We start from the raw sequence: 25906 nt of genomic DNA on the forward strand, positions 1-25906 counted from the left end.
AGGGGGTTCCCTGCATTTCCTGTGTCCGTTGTGTGAAATGATGGTGTGAGGATTTGTGTGTCCAGGGCTGTAGGAGGGGATGGCTGAGTGTTACATGCATCTCTCCAGCTGTCACCATCTGATTCATGTGGTTTTGCTGTAGGCCATTCAGAACTCCCTTTGGCTGGTTTTGAGCTTTTAAGCAGAGGTTTTTAAGAAGAGGCTCAGCAGACCAAAGAAGCAAAAAATAACCAAGCTCGGGTTTTGCGTGTGTTTTTTTTGGTGTTTTTTTTTTAACTCCTTTTATAGCTGCCAAGTTTATCTACCTCCCCACTTTGGCTTCCCCAAGTGTCTGTACAGTTTATTTGTTCTTTCTAGAAGACACCTTCCCTCGTGTGGCTGTGTTGCTAGGCAGCCCCTGGCTGGGCGCCACCTTAGAGCCCTGTTCTGTGCGGCAGAGGAAGTGACCAGAAGATCCTTCCTCTTGCCACTTGAGGGGGCACTGCCAGGCCCACGAGACCTGTGAAGGACTGAGGCCCAGTCACTTGCCAAAGGTGTCCTCTGAGTAGCCTTCCATTCGTTCTTGGAGCTGATAGTGACAATCTGAAAATTAAGCCGCTTTCTTGAACATCCTTCTACTTCCGCATTTGAAAACATCGTTGTTACAGAAAACTTCACACACATGCAAATAGAGGGGAGAGTGGAATGCAGCCCAGTGGAGCCACCCCCGTGGACATTTTGGTGTGGTTCCCTTTCAGTCTTTTTTCTATGCGTATACCTACATGCTCACCCGCTTCACATCCTTTTTTAGATATTGTAGAATTAATGAGTAGATTAAATTTTTTTTTAACTTAAGGACATAAAAATAAGCTTAAAAAATAGTCCTAGTCACCCTTTGGAATACATTAGCATATGCTTTTCTTTGCCATTAAAATTGTTAATGGACAGTTTGTTAGCGGCATCTGGCGGGAAAGGAGCCCATTTTGTCATAAGAGGGGATAGGCAGCGGCGGGCTCACCCAGCGCCTCGGGGTGGAAGCAGGGGCGAGGCTCACTGGGCCAGAATCAGGTGGCTGATTACAGGGGCCTTAGCCGGGGAGTGCTGCTTCCCGACCCCCCGTTCCTCAGGTGACAGTGGGCCCAGACGATGGCCACGCTTGAATTGGTTTGGTCTGCAGCTGAGGAGCAAGGACCAGGGGCTGGCACCTTATGTAGCAGCAGACCAGCCAGGCCCCTCCCCAGGGAGCCAGCAGGTGTTGCTGTGGTCTCCTTGGCCCACTAATGTGACGGAAAGGGGTGTGGGGTTGCAGGGCCCAAGGTGGCCTGTCTCTGCTGGACAAAGCCCACTACAGGTGCATCTTAACTATTGGTCATTTAGAAGTTTCCATTTTGTCCCTGTAACAACCCTGTAACACTATTGTTGGTAAAACACACATTTCTGATGATTTTCTTGCGCTAGACTCCTTCCTGTAAGGGGAGTCCAGGGGTCAGCGAGTTCGACTCCTTGTTTTCAGTCCTGACGTGTACTGCCTGGTCCGCCGAGCTCTATCAGCTCACACTCACTGGTGTGTGATGGTTCATTTACCTTTCCCAACATTGAACCTCATTTAAATTAGTTTTGGTATAAGTTTTAACTATGTTTTTCCTGTTGGTGGGTGAACTTTGGCTGTCCTGAGACTTTGCCGGTGTCATGTGAATCAGAATTACAGCAGCTTCTTTCCCAGTCATTCATTCATTCAGTTAGCAGAGCTGGGATTCAGATGTGACAGTTCTCGGCGACCTTCCTTTCTAGGTGGAAGAAGAATGTCAACCCTCCTTTTTGTTGCTGAGTGGTTTTTGTGCTGTCTGGATAGACCACGTTTTACCTTTCTGTCCACCTGTCCTGGGGGTGGGCTGTTTCCAGCTGGCGCTGGGCAAAGCCGCCAAGCGCATCCTGCCCAGTCAGCGTGGGCGTGTTTCATTTCTGTGAGTGGAATGACTGGCTTGTGTGGTAGAGTCTTCCTTTTCCACTTAAAAATGTTTTATCATTGTGTGTAGAATGTAATAGAGGTAATGAGGAATAAGGAATGTGTGTGCGGATGGTATGCAACTAGTTTTAAAATAACTCTTGGAGCCCCTAGCCGGTTTGGCTCAGTGGTTGGAGCATTGGCTCGCAGGCTGAAGGGTCCCGGGTTTGATTTTGGCCAAGGGCACATGTCTCAGCTGCAGGCTTGATCCCTGGCCCCCACCAGGGCTTGTGTGGGAGGCAGCCAATCGACGTGTTGCTCTCACATCAATGTTTCTCTCCCCCCCCTTCCAAAAAGCAATGGGAAAAAAATATCCTCTTATGAGGATTATAAGAAAGGTAATTCAGCTTGATTTAAAGTTGGAGACATTGGTCTTTCATAATTGCTGTATGGTGAATCCCCCGTTTAGTCCACTTAGTACCTTATTATGTACTGTTCTGTCTTAATTGTTAGTGCTGCTTAATTGAATGTTTATCTCAGGCGAGATTCCCCATGTGATTACCTCCGAGGGCAGCAGGCCTGATGCTGTACTTACCTCTGCCAGCTTTTGGGGTGGGGCGAGATGTCTTCATGCCCCCGTGACTAGTCCCAACTCCCCTGTGGACGTGCCAGAAGACTTTGGGAGAAGAAGAGCGGTCTCTGGGGGAAAGATTCGATGGCCCCTGAGCAGCCTCTCTCAGTGTGTTCTTGGATGTCCTGTTTCCCAGCCAAGGTTACACAGGACTTTTTGGCAGGAGTGCCCTGTACCGAACAAACAGGAAGTTTCACGTTCCACAGGGCTACCTGCAGCTTGTATGTAATTAGGCTAATTTCACAGTTCAGTGTAACACACGCGCTGTGTGACGAAACCCGCCTTTACTTGGTCAGAGCTGCAGACTGAGTTACGTGCTTTTGCCGAGATCTCAGCCATCTTCCCATGGGCAGCACTGCTTGTCTCGCAGTCCAGAAACCAGAGTTGTTTTTCTCCATTAGATACTTTCTGAAGGTAGTTTCTAGGAAAATCACTGTGAAAATGCCCAGGACAAAGCCCTTTCCTTGAGAGTGGGAAAGAGTGGCACAGAGGTTCTTCCTCTCCCTCCACCTTCTGCCCTCCTGGGGGAGAGGGCAGGGTCGGAACATGGATGGAGGAGCGCTGGTGACCAGGGGACGGAGAGCCCCCGACCAGGAGCGTTGGGAGCAGGCTGAAGACTTGTAACGCGGTCAGGTGTCTCCATTGCGTCCCCGTAACCAGATCTTCTGAACATTTGGGATTATCGCTCGATATAACCGATAGCCCTAAGTACCTCCTGCCCTCTGACGTCTCCCAGATTTACTGGCCGGTCCTCATTGTTTGTGGGTCTGTGTGTGTGGTCTGCCTGCTCTCACTACCATTTGCTCGTAACCGCAAGTCAGCCCAAGAGATGCTTTCGCAGCCAAGTTGCGAGCATGAATGCGCAGGGCATTGAAAAGGCGATGGCCTGCCTTGTCTTGCAGCTCTACTGCCGTAAACGGGGCCTTTAGTGCATGATTTAGGGCCACATCTCTGCGCTTTCTGTTGGTGGCCAGGCTGCTTAAATGGCCCCGGCGCAAGATGGCTGAGATGTGGCCCCGTAGAAAGCTGGTGTGTCTGATGATCTTCATTCAGGTGTGAGTTCAGTGTCAGTGAATCAAGTTAGACGAGTAAGGTGTCCTTAAACAGAAACACACCTGAGGCAAGCTCATGTGCTGATGGATTGAGGAAATGTGAGGGGCCCTGGGACCTCGGCCCTGTGTTTCTTCTGGAGCATTGGATCAGAAATCACTACTCGAGCAGCAGCAGCGACTTTGTGGGACATGACCACCCGGATCACAGGGACTGGCTGTGTCTCGAGCTCAGAGAGCCCTCTTTAGGCCCTGAGAGCCCTCGGCCTCACCTGTTGTCCCTAGGTGTCTGGAGGGCTCATCCAGCAGAGCCCCTGATGCCGCGCCATGTCCTAGGGCATAGCGTGTGCAGACCAGATGCTAGGGTCAGCCGAGTCCTCCCTGACTGCGTTTCCACACCCAGTGCATGAGCAGCCCTGTCCTACCTCCGAACGTGCACTAACGCCGCCTGCCCTTCTCCACGGCTGCTGCCACTTTTGAGGAGCCCCCGCATTCCCAGGGCACCCAGGGCACGCTTGCCCCCTTTTGAGCACGGGGGAGTCTGTCTTTCTCAGGCTGACCTCGAGCAAGCAGCTGAGACAATTTGTGCAGTAAACATTTACACTGTCGTGTGGTGTCTGTCTGTGGCGGCAGCTCCTGCCAGCTGGGAGCTACTTCTAAGTCGGGTTGGAATATTTGAGAACAATCATGGAGACCGTGGTTTAAATAAGAGCTTGAAGACACTCTTGAGGAAACACCCTTCGAAAATAGACTGTTAGTCTTCTTGTTTATTTTTTACTGAGACCACCTGCCTTGGAGATGAGACTTTAGACAGAACAGTTCCTTTTAAAATCAGTAACCGCCATGTGGAGACGTCGTTTGGGTGGCTGACTGCGGTCCTGTCCTCTCCCCACCTTGGTGGCCCCAGGACGGCAGCGGCCTGGTTTGCCTTCCTCCCAGCTGCCACGTGACGGCTTCCTCTCCATGGCTCAGTGCTCTCTGTCAGCAGATACAAGGATGGGTGGAGTGCACCGATTTTGTAATGCTCGTCTTGTGGTTTTACAAAGAAAGGGAGTGATGTAAACTTAGTGAGGCAGAGGAGGGCCTAGAGGAAGCGAGAGGGGATGTGCCTGCCTCGCATCAGGGGAGGGGAGGGGAGGGGCGTCAGAGGGAAGGAGCAGGCCCACCCTGCGCCCCGCCCACTGTGCTCACTGCCCGAGACCTCCCTGTGGTGGACGTGCTGTTTCACCCCAGGATGTTTGTTAGCTCTTTCCTCCCTAGTGAGGGCAGGAACACTTTTTCTAAAAATTCCTGACTGTACCTGGGTTAGTGTGCACACACAATCCAGTGGGTTAGCTTACTCACTCCACTCCTGAATTCTGTGTCCCCAAGTAGTACACGTTCCAGGAAGATCGTTTCTGGACACATGAATGAATTGGTCACGAACGCCGGTGGATGTGACACACTCCTTCACTCCAGTTACAGGATGAACTGCCCATTGTCCCTTTCCTGTTTGACCTTCACACATTTTCCTTGTGACCCAGGACACGCCACACAGTGGAATGATGGGTATTTACAAGGAGTGGGCAGCACACCTAACGTGGTCACTCCGTGGTCACCCGGGAACACAGGAAGCCGGTTCAGCAGACAGGTGTCATCCTGAGGTTGGGAGCCTCGGCTCACATATTGTAAATGTTCAGGGGTGAAACTCATCACAAGTCTGGTCACACCTCTTGCTTGTTCCCACACACGGAGCGTGATGGACGTGGCCAGAGCGCCACGGGGAGGCTCTGCAGCTGGGCTTGGAAGAATAGGTCGAAAGATAGAAAATATTTTAATATTTGTTTTCATTACAGTGATAAACATACATAGTTTAAAAGATTGTGCACCACACAAATATGCATGAATGCTTACAGAAGCACCATTCACAGTAGCCGAATGTCCATCAGTTAGTGGTCGCCAGGGACTAGAGGGTGAGGACAGCGGGGAGTGGGTGCCTGTCGAGGGGTACAGATGGTCTTTCTGGGGTGGTAGAAACATTAGAATTAGATCGTGGCGATAGTTACATAACTGTGAAAACTAAAATCCTCATTGAACTATATACTTGTAAAAAGCGAGTTTTATGATTTTGTGAATTATATCAGTTTTTCAAAAGTCTTCCTTTAGGAAATTTAACATTTGATGCCATTTTCAGGTTAAATAAAATTTTGAAGTATTGTTAAGTCTTCACAAAAACAGTGGAACCTCCACATAAGCAGCACTAATTCCGTTTGATCTTTTATGTTCAGAATACACTGTGTGGATCTCAGCCCCTTATTTAAAATCTAATGCATAGATATGTCTCTTAAATAACAAATATGAAGAAACATTTGCCATCTTGGTGAAAAGAAAAATAGCACAGAACTAAAAGGGGTGTGATGAAAGCCAGCAGCCCCCTGCCCCACCTCGGGCCCTTTCTCGAGGGCGACTGTGTGGAATTGTTCTAGCTGTTTGAATTGATTTAGCTCCAGATTTAAAATAACGTTTTCCTCTTGCTCCCTGATGCCACTTTCAGGCACAGGCCGTGGACCTGCTGGTGACCACAACACTCTCCTGAGCCTCCTCGTGTTTCTCACACAACTCTCTGCTTTTCCTGGAGCTGTTAACTGCCTCAGTCTGTCCTTTGCCTGGGTCTTTGAGGTTGTCAGTTGCTTCTTCCTGAAATCCTCCACCTCTGCCTGGGCTGACCTGTCCTGCTCTCTCTGCATCAGCACAGTGGTCAGCTACCTCCCTGCGCGGCGCCCCCGTTTCCTGCTGCTCTTGGATCTGCTGTTCGGGCTTCCCTGCAGCTGTCCTGGAATTGCCTCCCTGCCGGACCACTTCCCTGGGTCCAGGCTTTTTCTGGCTTTGGTTAACCTCAAGGTTGCAGAAGCACGTCGTCTAAAAGGGTCCTCGTGGAAGGTATGCGAGGTCTGTGTTCCGAGTTAGCCTATTAGAAGACGTGAAAATGTTTCAGTCTGTGCCTAACACCTTCTCGGGGACTTGGTACCGAGTTCTTCCAGTGAAGCTTTCTTCTAATTTTGGTGGCTTTTTTGGTTCCCATCATGTCCATGAAATTTATCTTTTTTTCACATCGCTGTAGTCTGGTCATTTTTACCAAAGTGTAATGTGGAATATGCCACAACAGAAGAAAATTGGTTCCACTTTTGATGGACATTTAGGTGGTTTCCAGTTTGGGGTGATTGCAGCAGATACGGCTGTGACCACTCATGTCCACATTTCCTGGTGTTCTTGGGCCGGATACATGCCCAGCGGCATTTATAGAAAAAGCAGCTGTGAAATCTGCACTGACCTGTCACAGGTCAAGTGTCTGTGTCTGTGTAGGGCCGTTTCTGAGTCTGGATTCTGTTCTGTGGGTCTATCCCCGGCCAGTGCCACACTGTGTTACAATCCCTAAAGCAGACAAAACCTGCTGGGCTGTGGTTTGCGGTGGCCTTGACTCGGGATCACCTGGGACGGCCAACATCTTTAGTGTCCTGAGACACGAGTGCAGTTTCTCCCACCCTCCATTCATTGGCCTCTGCAGTCTCAATACCTTTCCATAATTTTCTTCTGGGAAACCTTGGGCGTTGCTGAGAGACCTGTCCTGGGGACTGCAATCACTGCTGGTTGATAGCGTGTTGAAATGAACTTGCTTTGTGTATCGGCTCTGTAACCAGCAGCTTAACTCTGCTGCCTCAGCTTCTTCCTCCTTCTGTGTGGACACGGGGACCAGCTGTGATAGCGGTCGCTTCACTTTTTCCTCTCCCCAAGCCTTATGCCCTTTCTATGCCCTTCGAGCTGGCAGGGGCTTCAGGGCCAGTGCTCCTGGCTGAGAAAGGCTGGCTTGACGGGGTTGTGAGAGCCGGTAGATACCTTCGTTTTTTCCCAGTCTCGAAGGAGCTTTCAGGGCTTCCCCACAGGGTGTAACATTTACAATAAGTTGTTTGTAGACACCCTTTGTCATGTTAAAAAAAAGTTTTTAGTTTGCCTAGGAGTTGTTTGCAGCCATGAGTGACGCTCAGCTCTTTCAGCCCTTCTCCTGCATGTACCCGTGATACTGTTGCAGGAAGATACAGCCACCTTGGGAACTGGCTGAGCCTGTGCCAGCCGGTCTGTTAGCCCGTCTGGGCCCGGACCTGTGCTGAGAATTGCACTGGTCTCCAGCACCTGCCAGCATGGTGCATAGCCCAGCAGGTGCGGCTTCAATTGACACACAAACACTCAAGTCTTTTTTGAATAATGGCAAAGAACTCAACAAGTGTATATATATATATATATATATTTAAATATATCTTTATTGATTTCAGAGAGAGGAAAGGAGAGGGAGAGAGAGATAGAAACATCAATGATGAGTCATTGATCAAGCCTTCAACCGGGCATGTGCCCTGACTGGGAATCGAACCCCGATCGCCTGGATCCTAGGCTGATGCTCAACTGCTGAGCCACGCCGGGCCGGGCTCAACAAGTATATTTTTAAAGATCCTGAGTAGTGTGTGTGAACACCAGCTAGAAAGGGGAGCACAGGTATTCTGGGTGTGCGGCTCTTACAGGTCACTAGGTGGTGAGACTAGCTCCTAAGACGGCACAGCTGGGCGTGGGAGGCACCATGTCCCAGGCCTCGGGGTCCCCAGCCCGGTCTCCCTGGGGAGATGGCCTTGGTGAGCAGACCTCATAGACGCTGCTCAGCTTGTCTCTGGTGCACGTGGTGAGGAGGGGGAAGTGTGGGCTCGAGAACAGGCACGCATTTGGTGCAGCACAAAACGAGAAAGGAGCCTGTTCCTGGTCTCTCTGCGTTTTTGGGGGGGGGGGGTATCCAATTTTCTGTTCTCAGCAGTGCCTGCTCACACCACCACATTCAACGTGTTAATAACCCTCCCTCCCATGTGCACTCAGGTCCCTCCTTGTCCCCACGCACCCCTCTTCCTGGAGCGCTGGTCTGTTGGCTGGCTGTGTGTGATGTGTCTGCCCGTGGCTCTCACTGTTGCCACTGAGGAGCCAGCGTGTGGACGAGGCCACCAGCTTTCATACGAACAGAGCCTTTCAGGAACAGAGTGCCTGGTGGGTATCCGAGTGTGGCCTGTTCCAGGGAGAACATGAATTCCCTCTCCTCTCCCTGTGAACATCCATCCAAAGGTAATTTATTTATTGGCAAAAGTGGCTCATCGTAATCCTTCTAACAGTCTCTTCAAATCGGCAGCAGAGGGCAGCACAGATCGAGTTGATGACATCCACTGTTTGACTTCTTAACAAGGGCATTTAGAACTATTGGAGCAGCTGCTTTTGGGTCTGGTGTGCAGTTTATCACAACTGGAGCTGCTGCTGCTTTCTCGTTTGTGAGTCATGCTGGTGCGTCTCTGTTTTTGTGGAGAAAGTTGTGTCTGCTTAGCATTGTGACTCTGTCACATTCAGACTTTCTAAAGTACACACATTTCCAGGTGTCCCCGAGGACAGTGGTGATGGTGACGATGACTGCTGAGTGCAGCCCTGCAGGGCCTCACTCTATCACCCTGAGAAAGCAGGCGTCACAACCAGGGTCCCTGGGGACAGTGCTCCTCCCCCACTCAGAGAGGACTGTGGACCCAGACAGTGCCAGCAGCTCAGAGGGTTCTCCCAGCATCCGATGAGCCTGCCAGCACCCTTCTCAGAAAAAAATGCACAGATGTCAAAGCCAGTGGGTTTGATGGCCTTGGTAGGGTTCAGTAACAGCCATAGAGAGCTAAGCAGACAGGCGAAAAGATACTTGATGCCTCTATGGTAGCTTTTATTTTTTGCTGAGTGTGTTTTCTTCTTTTCAAAAAAATATGTCTTTATTGATTCAGAGAGAGGAGGGGAGAGGGAGAGAGAAACATCAATGTTGAAAGTCACTGATCGGCTGCCTCCCGCACGCCCCCTGCTGATAGCCCATAGCCCGGGCATGGCCCCCACTGGGAATTGAACCTCGATCTAGATCCTAGGCCGATGCTCCACTGCTGAGCCACGCCAGCCGGGCTCTGTGGTAACTTTAATCACCAACATGGTTTAGCTAAGGTGTGAGCCACACTCATGGAAATACTAAGTTAATCAGAAACTTACGGGCAGTGCGCTCGGCCATTGTGCGTGTGGGTGGGGTGGGGTGGGGTGGGGAAGTAAAGCTAAACCTTCCTCCTCTGGCAGGCAGCTGATGTCGAGAGCTGAGGACCAATGGTGTGAGCCTGCTGTTCAGAAACACTGGGCTAACGAGCAGAAGTAGCTGAGCTTCCTCTCTGGAGCAGGATTTGTGGTGGGCTCGACCTGGGCAGGAAGCTGTGGTTTTCTGCTTTAAGCCTTAGTTAGGTGCTGCTCTCTTTTCATATGATGTGGGCATGTTGTTTTGCTTAAAGGGCAAAAGCAGGCACAGGGGGTGAGAGAGGAGGGCGGGAGGGGCAGCATGGGCAGATTAAGGAGGGTCGTGAAACAGAGTAAGGAGCTGGGGCATGGGTGGCAGATGAAGGGGTCCCTGAAGACTTCGGAGTTACTCTCAGCATCTCCACTCTGCGATCACCACCCTGCTGTCTGCAGGAGGGCCACAGGACAGGGTGGTCCAGGTGTGGTATCCCTGCCCCATAGCCGAGAGTTAGCTGAACCCTCTGCCAAAACTCCTGTCTGGTGGCCTCTCCCTTCAGCTGCCGCCTGCGTCCTGCAGGCCTGGCATTGACAACAGCCGCTCCCTCTTACTGGCCCTGGGGGCTCCGTCACTCCTGTTGGTCTCCTGAATCCTTCCCTCGCTGTTACAGAACAGCCCCGTTCCTGGCTGTCCAGACCTGCCTGGACTGTGTCTCCTTGGGATTGTGACCAATGTGAGGGTCATGCGGAGAAAAAACTTTCCCCAGGATATTTCGTGAATGTTAGTTTTCCTAGTGTCACTTTTTACCCTCACCTGAGGACATAGCCGTTGATTTTTACAGAGAGGGGAGAGGAGAGAGAGAGACATCAGTGTGCGAGAGAAACATTGGTCCGTTGTCTCCCCCACACGCCCCGACTGGGGATCAAACCTGCACCCTAGGTACCTGCCACGACCAGGAGTCAAACCTGCAAGCTTTTGGTGTGCAGGACGCTGCTCCAACCCACTGAGCCACCCAGCCAGGGTTCTCCGAGTGTCGTTCTAAACCATTCGTGTTTGCATGGTCTCACCATACCCCTCACCAGAGGGGGGCGGCCAGGGAAGGATTAAAGCTACTTAAGGCATTTTATTAATTAAAAATAAAAAGCGTGTTGAGTCAAAACACCTGCCCCCAGCAGCCTCCTGATGACTTCAGTATGAACGCTGCCAGGCTGGCTTCCCCGGGGCTGGTTTAGTGCTTCCTGCGGGGCCTGGGCCAGCTCCCTGCCCGCTCCTCTGCCCCGCTCCTTACTCAGACACCCTTGAGGCCTGCAGGCCTGCCCTGGTTTGTGACTCGCTTCTGTTTCCCGGTTATTTCAGAGTGAACTTGGGTCCTCTGCACGGCTTCCCTTTGCATGGACATTGCTCCTCCTTCCCCTCGCTCCCCTGGGAACCTTGCTCCTGGCCGGCCAGCAGGGCGTGGTGACCACTTGGCTCAGGTTGCCAGGGGAGCCCCGCAGGTGCCTGCTGGCTGACGTCATCCTGAATAGCACCCGCTTTGCTTTCTGTCTCAGAAATGCCCCCACGTGGATGGTAAGCTACCTGGTCGCTTTCCTTAGGAGTGAGTCATACACATAACCTGGTGCTTCAGATTCTACCTGAAGGGGCTGAGACGTGCCTCCGTTCAGCCCCACCTTTTTTAACAAGCAGTGTGTGTTGCACCAGCTTTGGGACAGTAGCCATCGAACAGAAGGCAGTGGCTTGGCCAGGTTGGCCCTGCCTGGTCCCGTGTTAGGACTTAAGTGGCAGCTCTTCTGCCTGCGGCTTATGGGACAGACAGAAACCTGTGCTGAGGCTGGTGGGGTCTGTAGGGTGGCCCGCTAGGCAAGCAGGAGTGATGGCCTTGTGGCCCTTGAGAGCACCTGTTGTGAGAATGTGAGCTGGGCAGCGTGGGGACTGCAGCGTGAGTTGTGGAGCCGAGCTAGGTGTCCAGTCAGTCATGGAAGAGGTTTGTTATAAGTAACAGTAGTTGGTTGTAAAGAGCCTATGAAATATTCAGTTCTCTCTGCGTTCGCATAGGCATGTGTATTTACCTTTCTGTACATTTTTACATGTGGGTGTTTATATACTGATCTTGAGATAATATAAATCTATCTAGTGAGAGAAGTTCATCTTGTTACATGGCTTTATGGTTACTATATGTGTTATGTAAGAGAGGGGGCAATTAGATACAAAGATACATATGGGAGCAAGAGTGAGGGTGTAACAGCACAGCCTGGAAGAGCTGCTGCTGCTGCTGGTGGGATGAAGGTCTCCTTGATCTCGGCAGTGCATGTGTGCCACGCGTGGGATGACAGTGAGCAGAGGACACTGCTGGAGCCCACAAGACAGTGGGGTGGGGATAGAGTGGAACTCATTGGGAGTGCCACCCTCGGATTTTTGTTTTGGCCTCAAATCCGCCTTCTGCTTTTAGCTTGTGACCTCATTCCCTCACCCAGTGATGACGATATCTTAGTCATTGTCCTGGACAATGCACTGTTACGTCGCTGTGAGGAGCAGGGGCTTTCCGAGGTTCCACGCTGAGAAAGTAGAGAGAGGACCGCCAGCTCGCCCGCTGCTGTGGTCCCACCTGAGACAGACTCGCGGGCCTCCAGCTGAGGCTGGTCTCGGGGCCGAGAGGGTTAACGCCCAGGGACTGCTCTGGCTTGACTTCAGGAACTGGGTGGTGGCCGTGTACACAGTGGTGATTGGCCCAGGAGCGCAGCCGGTGACTTCCTGAGACTTCCTGGGCTCCGGAGGCAGCTGAGCTGTTCCCTCAGCCAGACGGCCACAGGTGTCCTGGCTTCACCCTGCCCGCTCCCAGGGAAGCACTGCTCAGTGGTCGTCTGTGGAAGAACTAGCCGAGCAACCTCCAGGGTCCTGCTGTGACAGGAAAAGATGGTCCTTAAAACTGAAGAGGAGGCTGGTGAGTCCATTCCTGGCCCAGGGTGCAGAGTGGGGTTTCAGTGTGTTTTGATCAGTACATGACATCCTGGGACTAGTCTTGCTGCCTTTAGGGAGGAAAAGCTGCCCAGACTGCTCTGTGTATTGGTTTCCAGGAGAAGGGCTGGGGAGCGCTTTAGTGATTGTGAGCTGAGGCTGTGTGTGTGTGTCTGTGTGTGTCTAACTCAGTGTGTTTTTAAACCCAGGAGGGCCCCCCTGCCTTTGCCCCATGCACCTTTGGGAGCGGGCTCTCACTTGGCGACTATGCCCAGACTTCCTGTGTCTGAGTAACAGTTGCCAGAAGCTCCGGGAGTCGCCCGTATGTCCAGAGTGAGTGACACCGAAAAGCGACAACATGAGAGGCCAGCCAAAGGCACAAATTGTGTTTCTCAGTTCATATGTAACAAAGGGAACGTACAGAGTTAGTGGCACCTCCCTTCCTGTTTCGGTTGGAGGGAAAGACTGAACCCCTTTCCTCTCCACACCACTGTGAGCAGACACTGAGTAAAGGGGTGACAGGTGCTGTGCTCATAAATCCCTAAGGTTCCGCGGGAGTGCCGTGGGCAGCGCAGGCCTGGCCTCCCCGTGCCGGGTGTGGGTGTGTGGACGGGTGTGCAGTCACTGGCACCGTGGCTTGATGCCACTGGACACAGCAGGTGGGGCTGGTTGGGAGCCGGAGTGAGTGTGAAATAAGTGAATGGACCTTGAAAGTTATCGTCAACTTCGGGGTCCTTTCTGTGCTTTTCCTTAACTGTTTACTGTGACCCACATGTGTGTTTTTTAACTTACCATTGTTGTTGAAAGTATTACAGATGTCCCCTTTCCCCCCCATTGGCCTCCTCCACCCTGCATCTCTGTCCCCCAGGCCTTCCCCACACTATTGTCTGTGTGTAACACACGTTTTAAAGCTGTGCCGTGGGAAAGACCAGGGAGAGGGACACGTTCATGTTTATAGTGCTGTGCAGTAAAGAGAGGCATCCAGGTCCGGCTGAGCAGCCCACGCAGGAGGTGTGTCTGGAAGGCAGCTCTGCAGTAGCCAGGTCTGTCGTTCAACAGGGGACACTTTTGAGAGTGGAGAGGACATTACACCTCGTGACTGATGCTGCTGTGACCATTCCCTCTGTGAGCCTGGCTTCCAACCCCTGGGGAGGTGCTGTTAATAGTCACTTTAGAGTTTAAGTTGGGGGCCACGTGTCCTGGGCCTGTGTGCACTGGTGCGTGCTTGGAGGGGCACTGTCTGAGGGCTGGGGTTTAGAGATCAGAGCTCGGGGGCAGGGTTCCTCGGCACTTTACATGGAGGTTTCAGGGATGGGTGGTGATTTTCCCCTCCTGGGAGTGTGTGTGCCTGCTGCCCTTCCTCGGTGCTAAAACCATGTCCTCATGCTGAGATGAGATGCAGACATGGCGTTCAAGCAGATGTGGAAGTGCAGGGAGCCGGGGACTTTCCTGGGCAGATCCCCAGGTCCCAGGGGAGGGAGAGCTGAGTGTCAGCCTTAGCTCCACACACAGCTGCTCTTATTAGATGTGCCACCCGGAGAGCGTGCCTAGTGGAGGGTAAGTGGGGTTGAAAACTTTTTTAAAGAACCAGACCCTCTCCTGCTGCGCTAGTTCAGACCCACACCCTTAAATGACAGATGCTGCTTTTGCCTCGGTCCTCACCTGGTGTGTCCGCTCACCAGTTTCCCTCCAGTGCTGTGCAGCTGTGTTGAGACAAGAGCCGTCCTGTGTACTGCATCGGGCCCTGTTGTCTTTGCTGCCCTGGGCTGGTTTTAGCTATTCATTCTCACCTTTTCTAATGCTTTGCCTCCCTTGATTGTCCTGGAACCTTCTCTGTGGGGTGGAATCCAAGCTCCTTGCTGTGTGGGACACGAGGACCTCACAGGACACACTAGGCTCTCTTCCAAGTGCTGTCCCAGTCCCCACGCGCCCTGGACCCTGCCCTGACCCAGGCACCCACTGCTTCCCAGCCTCTCACCTCGCCTGGCCTGTGCATCCATCCGCACTGCTCTGTGCTCCTCCCTCAGGTCTTTCCAGTCCTGGCCCAGAGGTTTGACCACTCTGAAGCTTCTTGGTGTCCAGTGAGCACTGGGCGCTCTGCTGCTGCGTGCGCTACAGCTGCAGGCTCTCCCCCCTCCTCCCTGGCTTGTGTCCCACTTCGGGTAGGGACCTGAGCTGTTTGAATCCTGGCTCTGAGCACAGCTGGGCCTGTGTAGATGCCCAGTGAGGGCTGAACTGATGGGCATTTGACTGTGACAGAGAAATAAAGAGCTGAGGACCAGCCAGTGACCCGAGTGAGAGCCGGGCTCTCTCTGTTGGTAGCTTGCCTAGGTAGGTTATTTACACCCATAGTGGACTTTGTGTAAAGTTCTGATAAAAATGGAAATGAAAAAGCATTTTCAGCTGTGAGCTACCATGTGAGTGTAAAGTGGTATTATTTGTGGGAAGTTGGTCCAGGTGGACAAGTGCCACGCCTCCCCTCGGACCTGGGCTTTCAGGGGCATCCGCAGCACCACCCCCTGCTGACGTCCCACCTTCTCCCTTCCTCTGCCTGCCTTCCTCCTGGTCCCGCCAGCCTCAGCCTTGCATTGGACAGGCTGCTGAAGCAGAGCTGGGCATTGGAAGGAAAAGGCAAGTGCTGTAACTATAAATTCATGTTCCCATAGATATTCTCACACCCGTTCTTATGGGTTGAGTTTGTATTTTGCAGAATCAAAAATGGTGAGATCTTTATTTTTAAGCAGGAGCACTTGGTGCATGAGGCGCACATCACCACAGACCCACGTCACCATCTGCCAGGGCAGGTCTGAAGGGACGCTCTCTGGTCTGAGGTTCTCGGCTCTCCTATGGAGCCCGGGAGCTGGATGCCCGTGGCGCTATATGGAGGTTCAGAGATGCCCCTCCTAAAGAAGGGAGCAGAAAGAGGCACAGGTTCGGCCCCTTAGAAAGAGGCGGAGTTGTCCTCAGCTTTCTGCAGCTTTCCTCATTCTGTTACGATTGGAGCAGAGGGCTGGCTGTGGGGGGCAGCACCCAGAGCTCGGTAGACAGGTGGGATGTGGGAGGCAGTAGGTGCGGTTGTCTCAGAAGCCAGCTCTGGAAGAAAAGGCAGGTGTGTGGGTGCTGGCAGGCTTTAGAGCCCTGCCAGCCTGCTGAGTGGTCAGCTGAGGCGGGGACAGGGCCGGGCCATGGATCTGGGTAGGAGGTGTCCAGACCTAGGAAACGGAGACATGTGCTCCCTGTGGCTCCAGAAGGTTCTCGGAAGTGTTTGCGGTGGCACAGACAGAACCTACTGCAGGTTCTGCTGGTACATTAGAGGTGGGCTAGACCTTCTGGAAGTTTTTAGCAGTATCCACTCCTCCTTTCCCCTGCACTCGACACCCTCCAAAGCCCCTTTACTGAAGCTACCCCGTCCCTGTCTGTTCAGCTGAGATTCTTCTGCAGAAAGACTCTGGGCTCCTCGTGGCTGCCTCGTGAGGGGCTGCTGCTTGTGGGATCTCGCAGCAGGGACCTCCTCAGTGCACTATGCTCACAGACTCACAGGGCCATGGAGTGTCTTCAAAGTGACCTGGCACAGCCGGTCAGCTCTCCCACAGGGAGCACCGCTGGGGCACCGCTGGGCTCCCGGAAGGACACCACTGGGCTCCTGGAGGCAGGAGAGTCTGGTCCTGCCCCCCGTCGGGGCTCAGGACTCGCCCCAGCATGCTCCTTCACTTCTTAAAATAGAGTCTTGATTTCGTTTCCCTTCTCTACGGAGAAGTGACGAAGGCCCGACCTCCCACCTGAGAAGAGCTGGTGCGTTTCTTTGCAGAGTCAGTGGCAGGTTCCACATCTCCCTTCTTCTGGCAGCTCGGGCCTCTCCTCCTCCGTGCTCTCTGTTAGGTTCAGGGTTCTGACTCATGGACTTCAGGTGGAATCCCACACCTGAGACTGCAGCTGACAGCGTGGCCCCCGCAGGGACCTCACGGGCATGTGACGGACTCGGGCTCCTTCCTCAGTGGAGGGACCTAGGTCAACTGAGCAAGCGTAGTGGATGGTGGTCACGCTTTCTCTGAATGTGGAAATATCAGCACAGAAGTTTACAGCGGGGGCTAGGGGGCTGGTCCCGCACAGTTGGAAGTCCAAGTGTAACCTGACTCCCCAAAACTTTAAGTTGTCCCTGGGTATTCAGGGGCATATGTTTTGGGGACGCCCTGCAGGTACCAAAATCTGAGGATAGCAAGTCCCCAGTGAAATGTGTCCAGTGTGTACAGCCAGCCCTCCACGTCCATGGACTCCCAGCCGCAGGTCAAAAGCAGTGAAAGTAATTATGAAAAATATCCAGGTGTGTATGGACAGTTGTTCACGTTAGGACTGCTTCTTAAAAGATGTCATGTGGGCTGTGGCGCTGAGTGTTTGGGTTGGTGGCCCTGTTGTGGGGGTGCTCCTGGCATCCGGTGGGCAGAGGAGCCAGGGTGCAGGGACCTTCTGCACAGCACAGTGACCTGCGCTGTGTCAGCAGTGCTGAGGTCAGGGAGCCCTCACTCCTACTGTAGTGGCTCATTTGCTGTCGTCTCCTTACGAATCTGGGACTTTTACACACCTCTCCTCTTCCCTTATTGGTTAAAGGCAATGCTTCTCGGGTGGTCTGTGGACAGCGGCCCCAGCTGTCTTGTTCAGATGGATGTGGGGTCTGCACCTGGGGTACCAAATCTGTGCCTGTGGTGACCCTCACCGCCCCCAAAGATGGATGGCCACTGCTCTCAGGCCATCGTCCTGTTTCCTGTCACCGGCCATCTTCTAGTACTGTCCCAGGGTCACCCTAACTCACTGAACCAGAGTGGACTGGAGTGGACATTGCAGCCTCTGGTCAGGACACAGAGCCACTGTCAGGGCACAGGGACAGTGGCTAGCATGTGCGCAGAGTGGAGGCTCGTGCGCCTTTTTGGAGAAAAGGCTGGAGCATCCGTGGGGAGTGGGGCCTGAGGCCTTGGAGCCGGGCCTGTGTGCAGCAGTCGGTCAGGTCCCTGCCTGCTGACCTGCTGACGTGGCGCAGAGCAGGGCGAGAAGGGGGCCTTGTGCTTAGGGTGAGAAGTAGCCTGCTCTCCACAGATCGGCCATCCGCTCAATAAGCGGAGGGCATTGTAAGAAAGGGCTAACATCCCCGGGAAGCAGCCATCAGGGTTTGCTTCTAAGGGGAGAGAAGCCAGTGCAGCCTGTGAGCAAATGCTGGCGGTGCGTCCCCTCCCCCGCAGGAGGCCCACGTGGGGGAGAGTGGGGAGCGGAGGAGGGGCGGCCGTAATCGCATTCATGGAAATGAGCCTGCGAGGAGCCAAGCCGCACACACTCCAAGTGTCAGCCTGGCGACAGCCCCGAGCACCGCCATCTCCGTCCACACCAGCCTCCCCACCAGCCTCGGCTCCCTTTCCACGGCTCCTGCTCAGCTTTTGTTTCCTTCGGCCGCCTCCACCCTGGCTGTGCTGGCACACAGGCTGTGCCGGCTCCCACCTTCCCTCCACTGGGTGTTGGGGGAGCGCCCAGGAGCCCTGGGCTGCGGGGTCGAGGTGCTGGCCCACCATGGGCTCTGAAGCGGACAGCTGTGACCTGCCCAGGCTCTGACAGTGCTGTCCGGGGCTGCCAGGACGCTGGGGCCGCAGGAGAGAGGACTCACCCTGGGTAAGAGGCGGGTGGATGGCCTGGGGAGCCCACGGTGTGGAGCATCATGTGGAGCGAGGGGACCCCGCTCTGCTCTCTGTCACCTGTCCCCCGGGAGCCCAGCTGAGCTGCCCTGTGCAGGGCTGTCTGCACTGCTGCCCGAGGTCCCCCAGTCTGCTCTCGCCTCCTGGGCTTTTCCATGCGCTCCTTCAGAGAGATGTTCAGGCATGCTGTGTGGCTCCTAGGCCTGAGATTGACTGGCAAGCTGATCACCAGTGTCTGTGGCCCTGCTTCGCTGAGGTTAGAAATAAAATAGGACCAGAGCGCCGATGGCGCATTCAGGGCCACTGCCCCCGCCCTGCTGCTGGAGTTCCTGTTCTTTAAGGACTTTCCAACAGTGCAGGCAGGAAAGGAGTTGGGGTACATGTTTAATTTTGTCCTAGGGGTTCATTCTAGCCGTTAGGCTGAGGGGATGTGAATGTAGGAGAATCCAGGTTTACAAGGGGCCACCCGCATGCAGGTAGTTTCAGGAACCAGGGCAAAGCGAGAGGGAACCGACTTCTTACCCACCCCCTTGCCCCTCCCCCGCCTCTGTTTTGGACGTGGAGGGTGTGGTGGCGCAGCTGTGCAGGCGAGGTGATCGCAGCTGGCGCAGGCCTGCCAGGGCCTCTTGGAGGCGGGGCGCGGGCACAGAGGGTTAGGTTTGGGAATTCCCGGACTTTCCTGGGAGCCAAGGCTCTGCCGCAGCCCAGGGAGGCAGAGGGAGAGCAGGCTATTTCTCCATGAGGGGGGCGCTCTCAGTTCCTGTGGCCCTCTGGCGGCAGCAGCCCCTGGATGTGGGAGTCTAGGAAGAGGGCTGCAGAGGCCCTGGGCAGACACGCTGCCAGGGTTAGAGGAGGTTGAGGCTCTTAAAGTGGTTACTTTGTTTCAGTTTTATTGAAAGCAGATGTTAACTTTGTTTTTCTAAACCAAACTTTTAGGATACCGTGACTTTGTTTCTTTTACTACCTTGAAATTTGACTTCATTTCCCCTTGGTTAGCTGGTTAATCATAAGATTGTGCCAACTCCGGGTTCTAGTGTTTATTATGTAAAACGTACTGATTCCTTGCTCTGTGGTCAGCAAAGGATGAAATGCCCGGCCTTTGTGAGGCCGCTTACGGGCTCTCTGTGTATCTGTTCACTGGGGAGGCAGGGATGGGATAGGCCCTGTGCGTGCTTAAGGAAACCGGGCGGCGGGTCCCCAGGGTCACAGAACTGACATCCTTGGAGACCCTGTGCAGGTGTCCCCACCTCTCCCCCTGGGCTGCTCTCACTGGGTGAAGGAGGCCTGAGCTGGTGGGTTAGTGCTTAGGAGAGTTTTCCTTAAAAATGCAGAATATGGTAATAAAACCTTCAGTATGTTTCCTTTTAGGTGGGAGAGCGGGCGGGTGTTGTGTGGAAAGAATTTAAACTAGAAGAGCCTAAATATACATGTTGGTGATTTGCTGGAAGGCACCTCACTGAGTGTGTCAAGTGTCAGTTATGCCGCCACGCGCTAGTTTAACTCTTTCTGGTCCTGGTCCCTGTGTACATTCTTTTAAAGCATCTTAGGCCATAAATTGGTGGTGAGACATTTTTTAAAAATTTCTACACAAAAGTCAAATTATAGCTTCTTGGGAAGGGAACTGAACTAAGGTGAGCAGAAGTCAGGAAGTCAGGATATTGCATAACATAAAATATGCCACTTTAAGTATATGGTTCAGTAGTATTAAATACACTTACATTATTGCCCAGCCAACCTCTAGAACATTTTTATCTTATAAAGTGGAAACTCTGTCCCCATTAAACAGCAACTCCCCCCTCCCTCCAGCCCTGGCACCCACCATACCCTTCCTGTCTCTGGATTTGACTGCTCTGGGTCCCTCATGAGTGGGATCACATAGTACTTGCGCTTCTGTGTCTGGCTGATGTCACTCAGCATTCTGGCCCCGAGGTTCATCCACAGGGAGCAGGTGTCAGGACTTTTCTAAGGCTGAGTAATATGGCAGCACATTTTAGAAAGAATTGCTACAGGTTAGACTATAGTACATTTTAGAAAGGATTGCTACAGGTTAGACTATGTAGTACATTTTAGAAAAGATTGCTACAGTTCATACTACCTAGTACATTTTATTTTAGAATGGACTCAGTAGGAAGGAAAGGTAATTGGCTTCCCAGTCGGCAGACTTTTCACAGAGGTGATGTGGCCGCAGCAGCACACTGTGGCCACGTGTGGCACCAAGTCTGGGGCTTCGGTCACATCCCTTTGCCATGCTCCTCTCCCTCCTCTGCTCTGGTCCTGATGGCTCCCCAAGACCTGTTTCTGAATCCAAGGCCTTTGGCAAATCAGAGCCTCTTGCTTTATGGGTCCTCATGCTGCCCTTACCTGGAGATGCTCTGGAATCTGGCTGCGTCTTCTCCCTGTCAAGGATCTGACCCCAACCGGAGTCGAGTTTGTGGAAGTTTGCTGAATGTTCGTATGTGTCCAGAGCCTGAGTTCTTTCTAGTGCTTTGACTTTTCACATTGTTAGTCACTGGGATTTCTCAGGAGACAGGTGACGTACCCACAGGGTGGGGCAAGGTGAGGTGACGTAACAGCACCGCACAGCCTGAGGTCAGGGTGCGGAGCCTGTGACCAGCACACGCTGTGCTGGGATGTCTGTGCCAACAGGCCCTCCGACCTCGAGTCTGGAGGGGAGAAACACGGCCTTTGCCCAGATAGTCTCCCAGATTTGCACTCTGGAACCAGAGCTGTGTGTACATGGCCATGGCCCCCTCCAGAGCCAGAGGTGTCTGCAGAGGGCCTGGGAGAGCACTGCACTGTGCTTGCCCGCACTGCCCGGCGCAGGGGGGCTGATGGGAGGCTCCGAGTGTGCTGAGTTCCCAGTCTTATCAGATGCGCTCTGGTCAGTTCTGGGCGGCTCTGTGAAGTGCAGGGTTTGGGCTGCAGTGTGGGGACAGGCCGTGCATCCTGCGCCAGGGGAAGCTGAGCCAGGCGGTTCCTCCACGCAGGGAAGGGAGGGCTTTCTGGACTCATGGCCTCACGTTTCAACATGTGTGCCCACTGTGCTGGCTTCATCCACGGAAAGGCAGGGGCTCCAAGAAGGGTGATGTTTGGTGGTCATGGTGGGAACGTAAGGCCAGTGTGTCTTTTATAGCCAGGCTGTGGGCCCTCGTGTGGCCTGTGACCGTGGCGGCGTCTCTGCCCTGATGCACGCACACTGTGACGCTTGCATTCAGGCCCCTGGGATGGAGGACAGACAGGTCGTCCGCTTGGTTTGGCAGTGGCCTGTGCTCCGCTGAGCAGGAGCTGCTGTCGGAGGCCTGTGTTTCACTTGAACTTCCTGCGGGTCACCGGCACCTGCCCTGACGGAGCAGAGAGAAGCTGGGCAGGACCTTGATGGGCACCAAGGGCTGCACTGTTTGGGCCGCAGGAGGCCTGGCCCTTTAAGATGGCCCTCCTTTGTATGCGCCGCGTGGGGCATTCTCAGCCCTGGGCTTCTGCCACCAGCACAGTCTGCAGAGCAACATTTAAATAAAGGAGTAAACAGCCGCTTTCCTCTGTGGCCTTCTGTCCACAGTGGAGCACAGTGGCCCTGCTGTGGGCCCTTTAATCTCCTCCATTAATCGGAGCCCTGCAAAGGGATGGTGCGGGGCCCACAGGACACCGGGCTGGTCCCTGTCTGCAAGCAGGACGCCTTGTAAATTAACCTTGTAAATGAGCTCCGAGGCCTGGGCCCCTGGCTCTGCTCTGCCCTCTGCCCGCTGCTGCCCCCACCACGGCCATTCTTCCCGAGAGGAGCGGCTGAGCCGCCTTCCTGGCTCGGAAGCGTGGCTGCAGCACGTGGCGGGGGGGTTGTTTGTTGCTCTGCCATCTGGCCCATCAGCCCACCTGCTGCAGTTTAACCCTCATGGCCACGCAGGGAGGCCGCGGCATGGATGGATGCCCCTCCCAGGGGTCCACGCGCTGCCCCAGGGGCTTGGGGCAGAGTGGGTGTGGTTGTGGATTCTAGCTCTGTCCTGGTGTCCTCCTGTGGCCTCCAGGGTCCCCCAGACGCCGGTGGGATCGCAGGTCACTCCCGCCCGCGCTCCAGCCAGAGCGTGGTCTCGGCTGTTAAGTAAACTAATAAGCCTTCTGTCTGTGGAGTTCGTTTTCCTCGTGGGTGTGTGAGGGTGAAGATTGGATGCTGCATCGAGACGTTTAAGCCAAGGGAAATACATTTGTTAACAAATGGAATTTTTTTCTCATCTCAGAGCAAAATTCCACTAGAAAAATGGGGTCCAATGAGATCTGCTTTTTATTTTTTCAAGTTTTTAGATGGGTTTTTGACCCAAAAGGGAAGCAACATTATGACAAGGTGACTGAGCGTGGGCAGGAAGGCTGAGCATGGCGTGATTCACAGATCAGGGGGTGGCGGTCAGGAGCCTCCTCAAACAGTGGATGGATGTCCCGTTGATTCTAACGGCAGCTGGCGAGGCCTTTCCCGCCCGACTGGGTCGTGGGACGCCTGTCTTTTCTGGTAACCATACGTTAGCACTTTCATCTTTCATAGAGAAGCAGTTACCTAAGTGTGGATTTTTGGCAGGTGTGCGGAGCTCATGCCCCGTCTCCTCCCTCTCAGACCCTCCCGGAAGCACCTGTTATGTCACTTTTTCTGATTGCTGACCTGGCAGGTGCCAGATTCATACTTAATATTCTCACGTCACTGGTTATTGTGTCAGAGTCAGAGACCGTCTCCCGACTCCCTCCACTTACGTCACCCTGCCTTCACTCTCTCCCCGCACTTTTGTAGTTTATCACAATTTCAGGTTCCTGTAGTGTCCCCTCTGAAACTCCGTACCCGTATTTACAACCAGGATTTGTCTGTGATCTTGTTGCCCCCCCAGGAGGAAGCCATGGGTGCCCTCCCTGCCCTCCCGCTGCGCCCGCCCACTGGCCCCTCACCTCTGTCCGCTCTTCCTCCGCTGTGACAGGATTATGGTTCGTGATATAGCTTTTGTGTCCTGTAAGGTGGATTAGCCTCTAAGCCGTGTCCACAGGTTGACTCTGAAGTTACCTTGCGCACAGCACACACCAGAGACCACATACTGCCCAGCCGGGAGCCCCGCTGTGCTCTATGGGCTCCCTCTCTTAGGAAGGGCTGTTCCCAGCACCAAGCGGCCCTTCCTTACCCTCCACCGATGGGATGGCTGGGGGGCCCCCTTCAGTCTGGTTTTTCCCGTTCCTGTTACAGCAGGTGCTCTGCTCGCTCGCTGTCCTCTGGCTGCGATGTTGGTGAGATGCGTGGGACCTGACTCCTTTTTGTGTCAGCCAGCCTCCCGTAACCTTGGTTCCTGCGGCACCTGGTGTCGCTGCCTGTGTGGGACGTCCCCTGCTGTCGAGAGAAGACTGAGTGGTGCCTCTCATGTCAGATACTCTGCAGTGCTCCCTGGTCACCTCTCATTCATGGTGATTCCATTGTCTGTGACGATGTCTGGCACCCATGGGCTTCCTGTTCCAACCTACCCACCCCATGAGCCTGTGTCCCCCTCAGGGTCCCAGTTGTCCCCCATCCTGTGGACACATGCCCCTCCTCCTGAGGGGTTCACAGAAGGTCAGCCTTCTGAGTCCTTGTGTCTGAAACCAGTCTGCTTTGCCCCCTACTTGACTGAGGGTTAATTCTAGGGTCATTTTTGTTTAGAACTTTGACACCCCCCCCCATCTCCCAGGGGCCGCTGCCCCTCCAGCAGGTGCCACCTTCTCTGCCTCTCGTGGAGGTTTCAGGGTCGACCTCAGTCCTCCAGCTTCTGCGTCTCCCTGTGGGATGGAAAAACCTCGTAGTGAAGGAACTGGCTGCTCGTGACTTCGGCTTGCTTCTACTTCCCGCCTTTCTGTTGGCTCCCTGTTCTGGGGGGTGGGGGTGCCTCAGCTTCATCTTTTATTACTTGGTTATTTTGGGGGTAGGTTGGAGTGGCCAAATGTGCTTAATTTCTAAGAGCTTATTCTTTCTTTGTAATTGTCCCTATTCAGAGTTTCCTGTTCTTTTAACGTTTTCTTGGTTATCTCTGTCTGCCCCAGGGTGGGCGTTTCTCACATGGGTTGTGGGCTCAGCCACCTCTGAGGGTGAGAATGGCGCAGTGGACACGTTCTGTGGGGCTCCCTGCTGGGGCCTCCTGGGCCATGGGCTCTGCATTAGGCTGGGTGTCCATGAGCCTCCTTGGAGATGGGGCAACGCCAGGTCTCCCAAATGTTGGCACAGGCAGCCACGGGCACCAGTTACCACATTGGCTTTTGTCTGAAGGAGCTGATTTGCTGTTAGTCCAGCTTCCTCCTGAGGGAGCAAGAGCACGCTCGTTTTTCAGGACACGTGTGGGACCACGGCCGGGGCTGGCCCGAGACCGCTGCTGGAGTCCAGGGAGGGTGGCCTGCCAGCTGCGCGCACAGAGGGAGTCCAGACCCCAAGACTCTGCACTAGTGAAGCCACAAAATCAACTCGGCAGGTGCAGCCACTGCTGATAAACTCAGAGTAAAACAACAGAAAGTACCATGGATTTCACAGGAGGAGCCTGTTGTTTTGATGCTGCTATGTCAGGGAGGGGGGTCCTGGTATCAGGTGCATCTCTCACTGTGGATCTCGTAGTGTAAATGACACTTTTCTGGAGGAAGGTGAGGAAAAGCTGGATAAAAAAAGAAAGCTCAGCATTTCTGATGTAGCTGAGGCACCGCACTGCAGACCTCCCCGAGGCCTGTTCTGCCTCCTTGTCACCTTGCGTGGTGTTTCCGAAATGCATGGGGAGGGCTACCCTGTGCATGGAGCGGATCCGTCTCAGTGCCAGTTAGTGCGGCCCCGACGGCTCTCGGGAAGGGCTGTCCCATCCCAGCCCTGTCTGCTGGGCTCCTTGCTAGTGGCCCCCGTGAGAGCAAGTAAGAGATTTCACCTGCCAAGGTGTAAGTTCAACGCGTAATCAGTGTAAAGTAATAAAGAGAGGTTCTGCCATTCTGTACAAAGTCTGCTGTGTGTTTTACACGCAGCCCATCGCAAACTGGGCTCGTCCCATTCAAGTGCCTAACAGCCATGCATGGTCCCCGGCCACCATGTCATACACTGAACTCTAGCTCATTTAGATGACCGAGGCGCCCACACACTGCCCCGCCATCAGGCACGTGGAGCCCTTGCTTTGGCTCCAGGGAAGTGGGAGCAGCACCGTTGAGCTTCTGTCGGGCACTGGGTGAGGTGGGCAGTGGTATCTCTGCTTCCTTGATGACCGAGCAGGTGGTGTGACCTGTGAGTGACCTAATTGGTGGTGAGGGGTGTTTGAGCCAGGTCTGCTGGTGCCAGTGCTCGATCTTCGGTGACCACATGGCCTCCCAGCAGTCTCTGCGTGCGGTGGGAGCTGTGGCTGGAGTAAAGTAACTTGTTCTCAGGATCAGAACGCATTTAAAACAACACGCAAACTATGCAGAAGGTGCAAAGCAGAGAGAAAAGCCCCCGAAACCCAGTCCCCAGAGTTCAGTGCCATTCTTACTTTGGGATGAATCCTTCTAGGTTTTTTCTGTGTACACATGCAGGCTCCCCCCTCCCTCCGCTTTGCATGGTCTCCCCTCCCCTGAGGGTATCATGGACATCATTCCACG

General features: G+C 53.9%; 1 protein-coding gene across 4 annotated transcripts in view; it reads left to right on the top strand.

Moving 5' to 3' along the window:
* CYTH1 (cytohesin 1) overlaps positions 1 to 25906 on the top strand; it is a 49965-nt gene that overhangs the window by 9461 nt on the left and 14598 nt on the right. Inside the window, exon 1 of one of the 4 annotated variants that reach the window (XM_081161195.1) lies at positions 12497 to 12627. The exons of 1 other annotated variant lie outside the window; for it this stretch is intronic. In XM_081161195.1, coding sequence (XP_081017321.1) covers positions 12600 to 12627 — 28 coding nt within the window. In that variant the 5' untranslated portion in view covers positions 12497 to 12599. Of the gene's footprint in view, positions 1 to 12496; positions 12628 to 17973; positions 18294 to 25906 lie in introns of those variants that run through there. 2 more of the 4 variants (XM_081161193.1, XM_081161196.1) reach the window with 2 other exon arrangements.

This window comes from Miniopterus schreibersii, assembly GCF_964146895.1.
Source record: "Miniopterus schreibersii genome assembly, chromosome: 16".
Taxonomy (NCBI): Eukaryota; Metazoa; Chordata; class Mammalia; order Chiroptera; family Miniopteridae; genus Miniopterus; species Miniopterus schreibersii.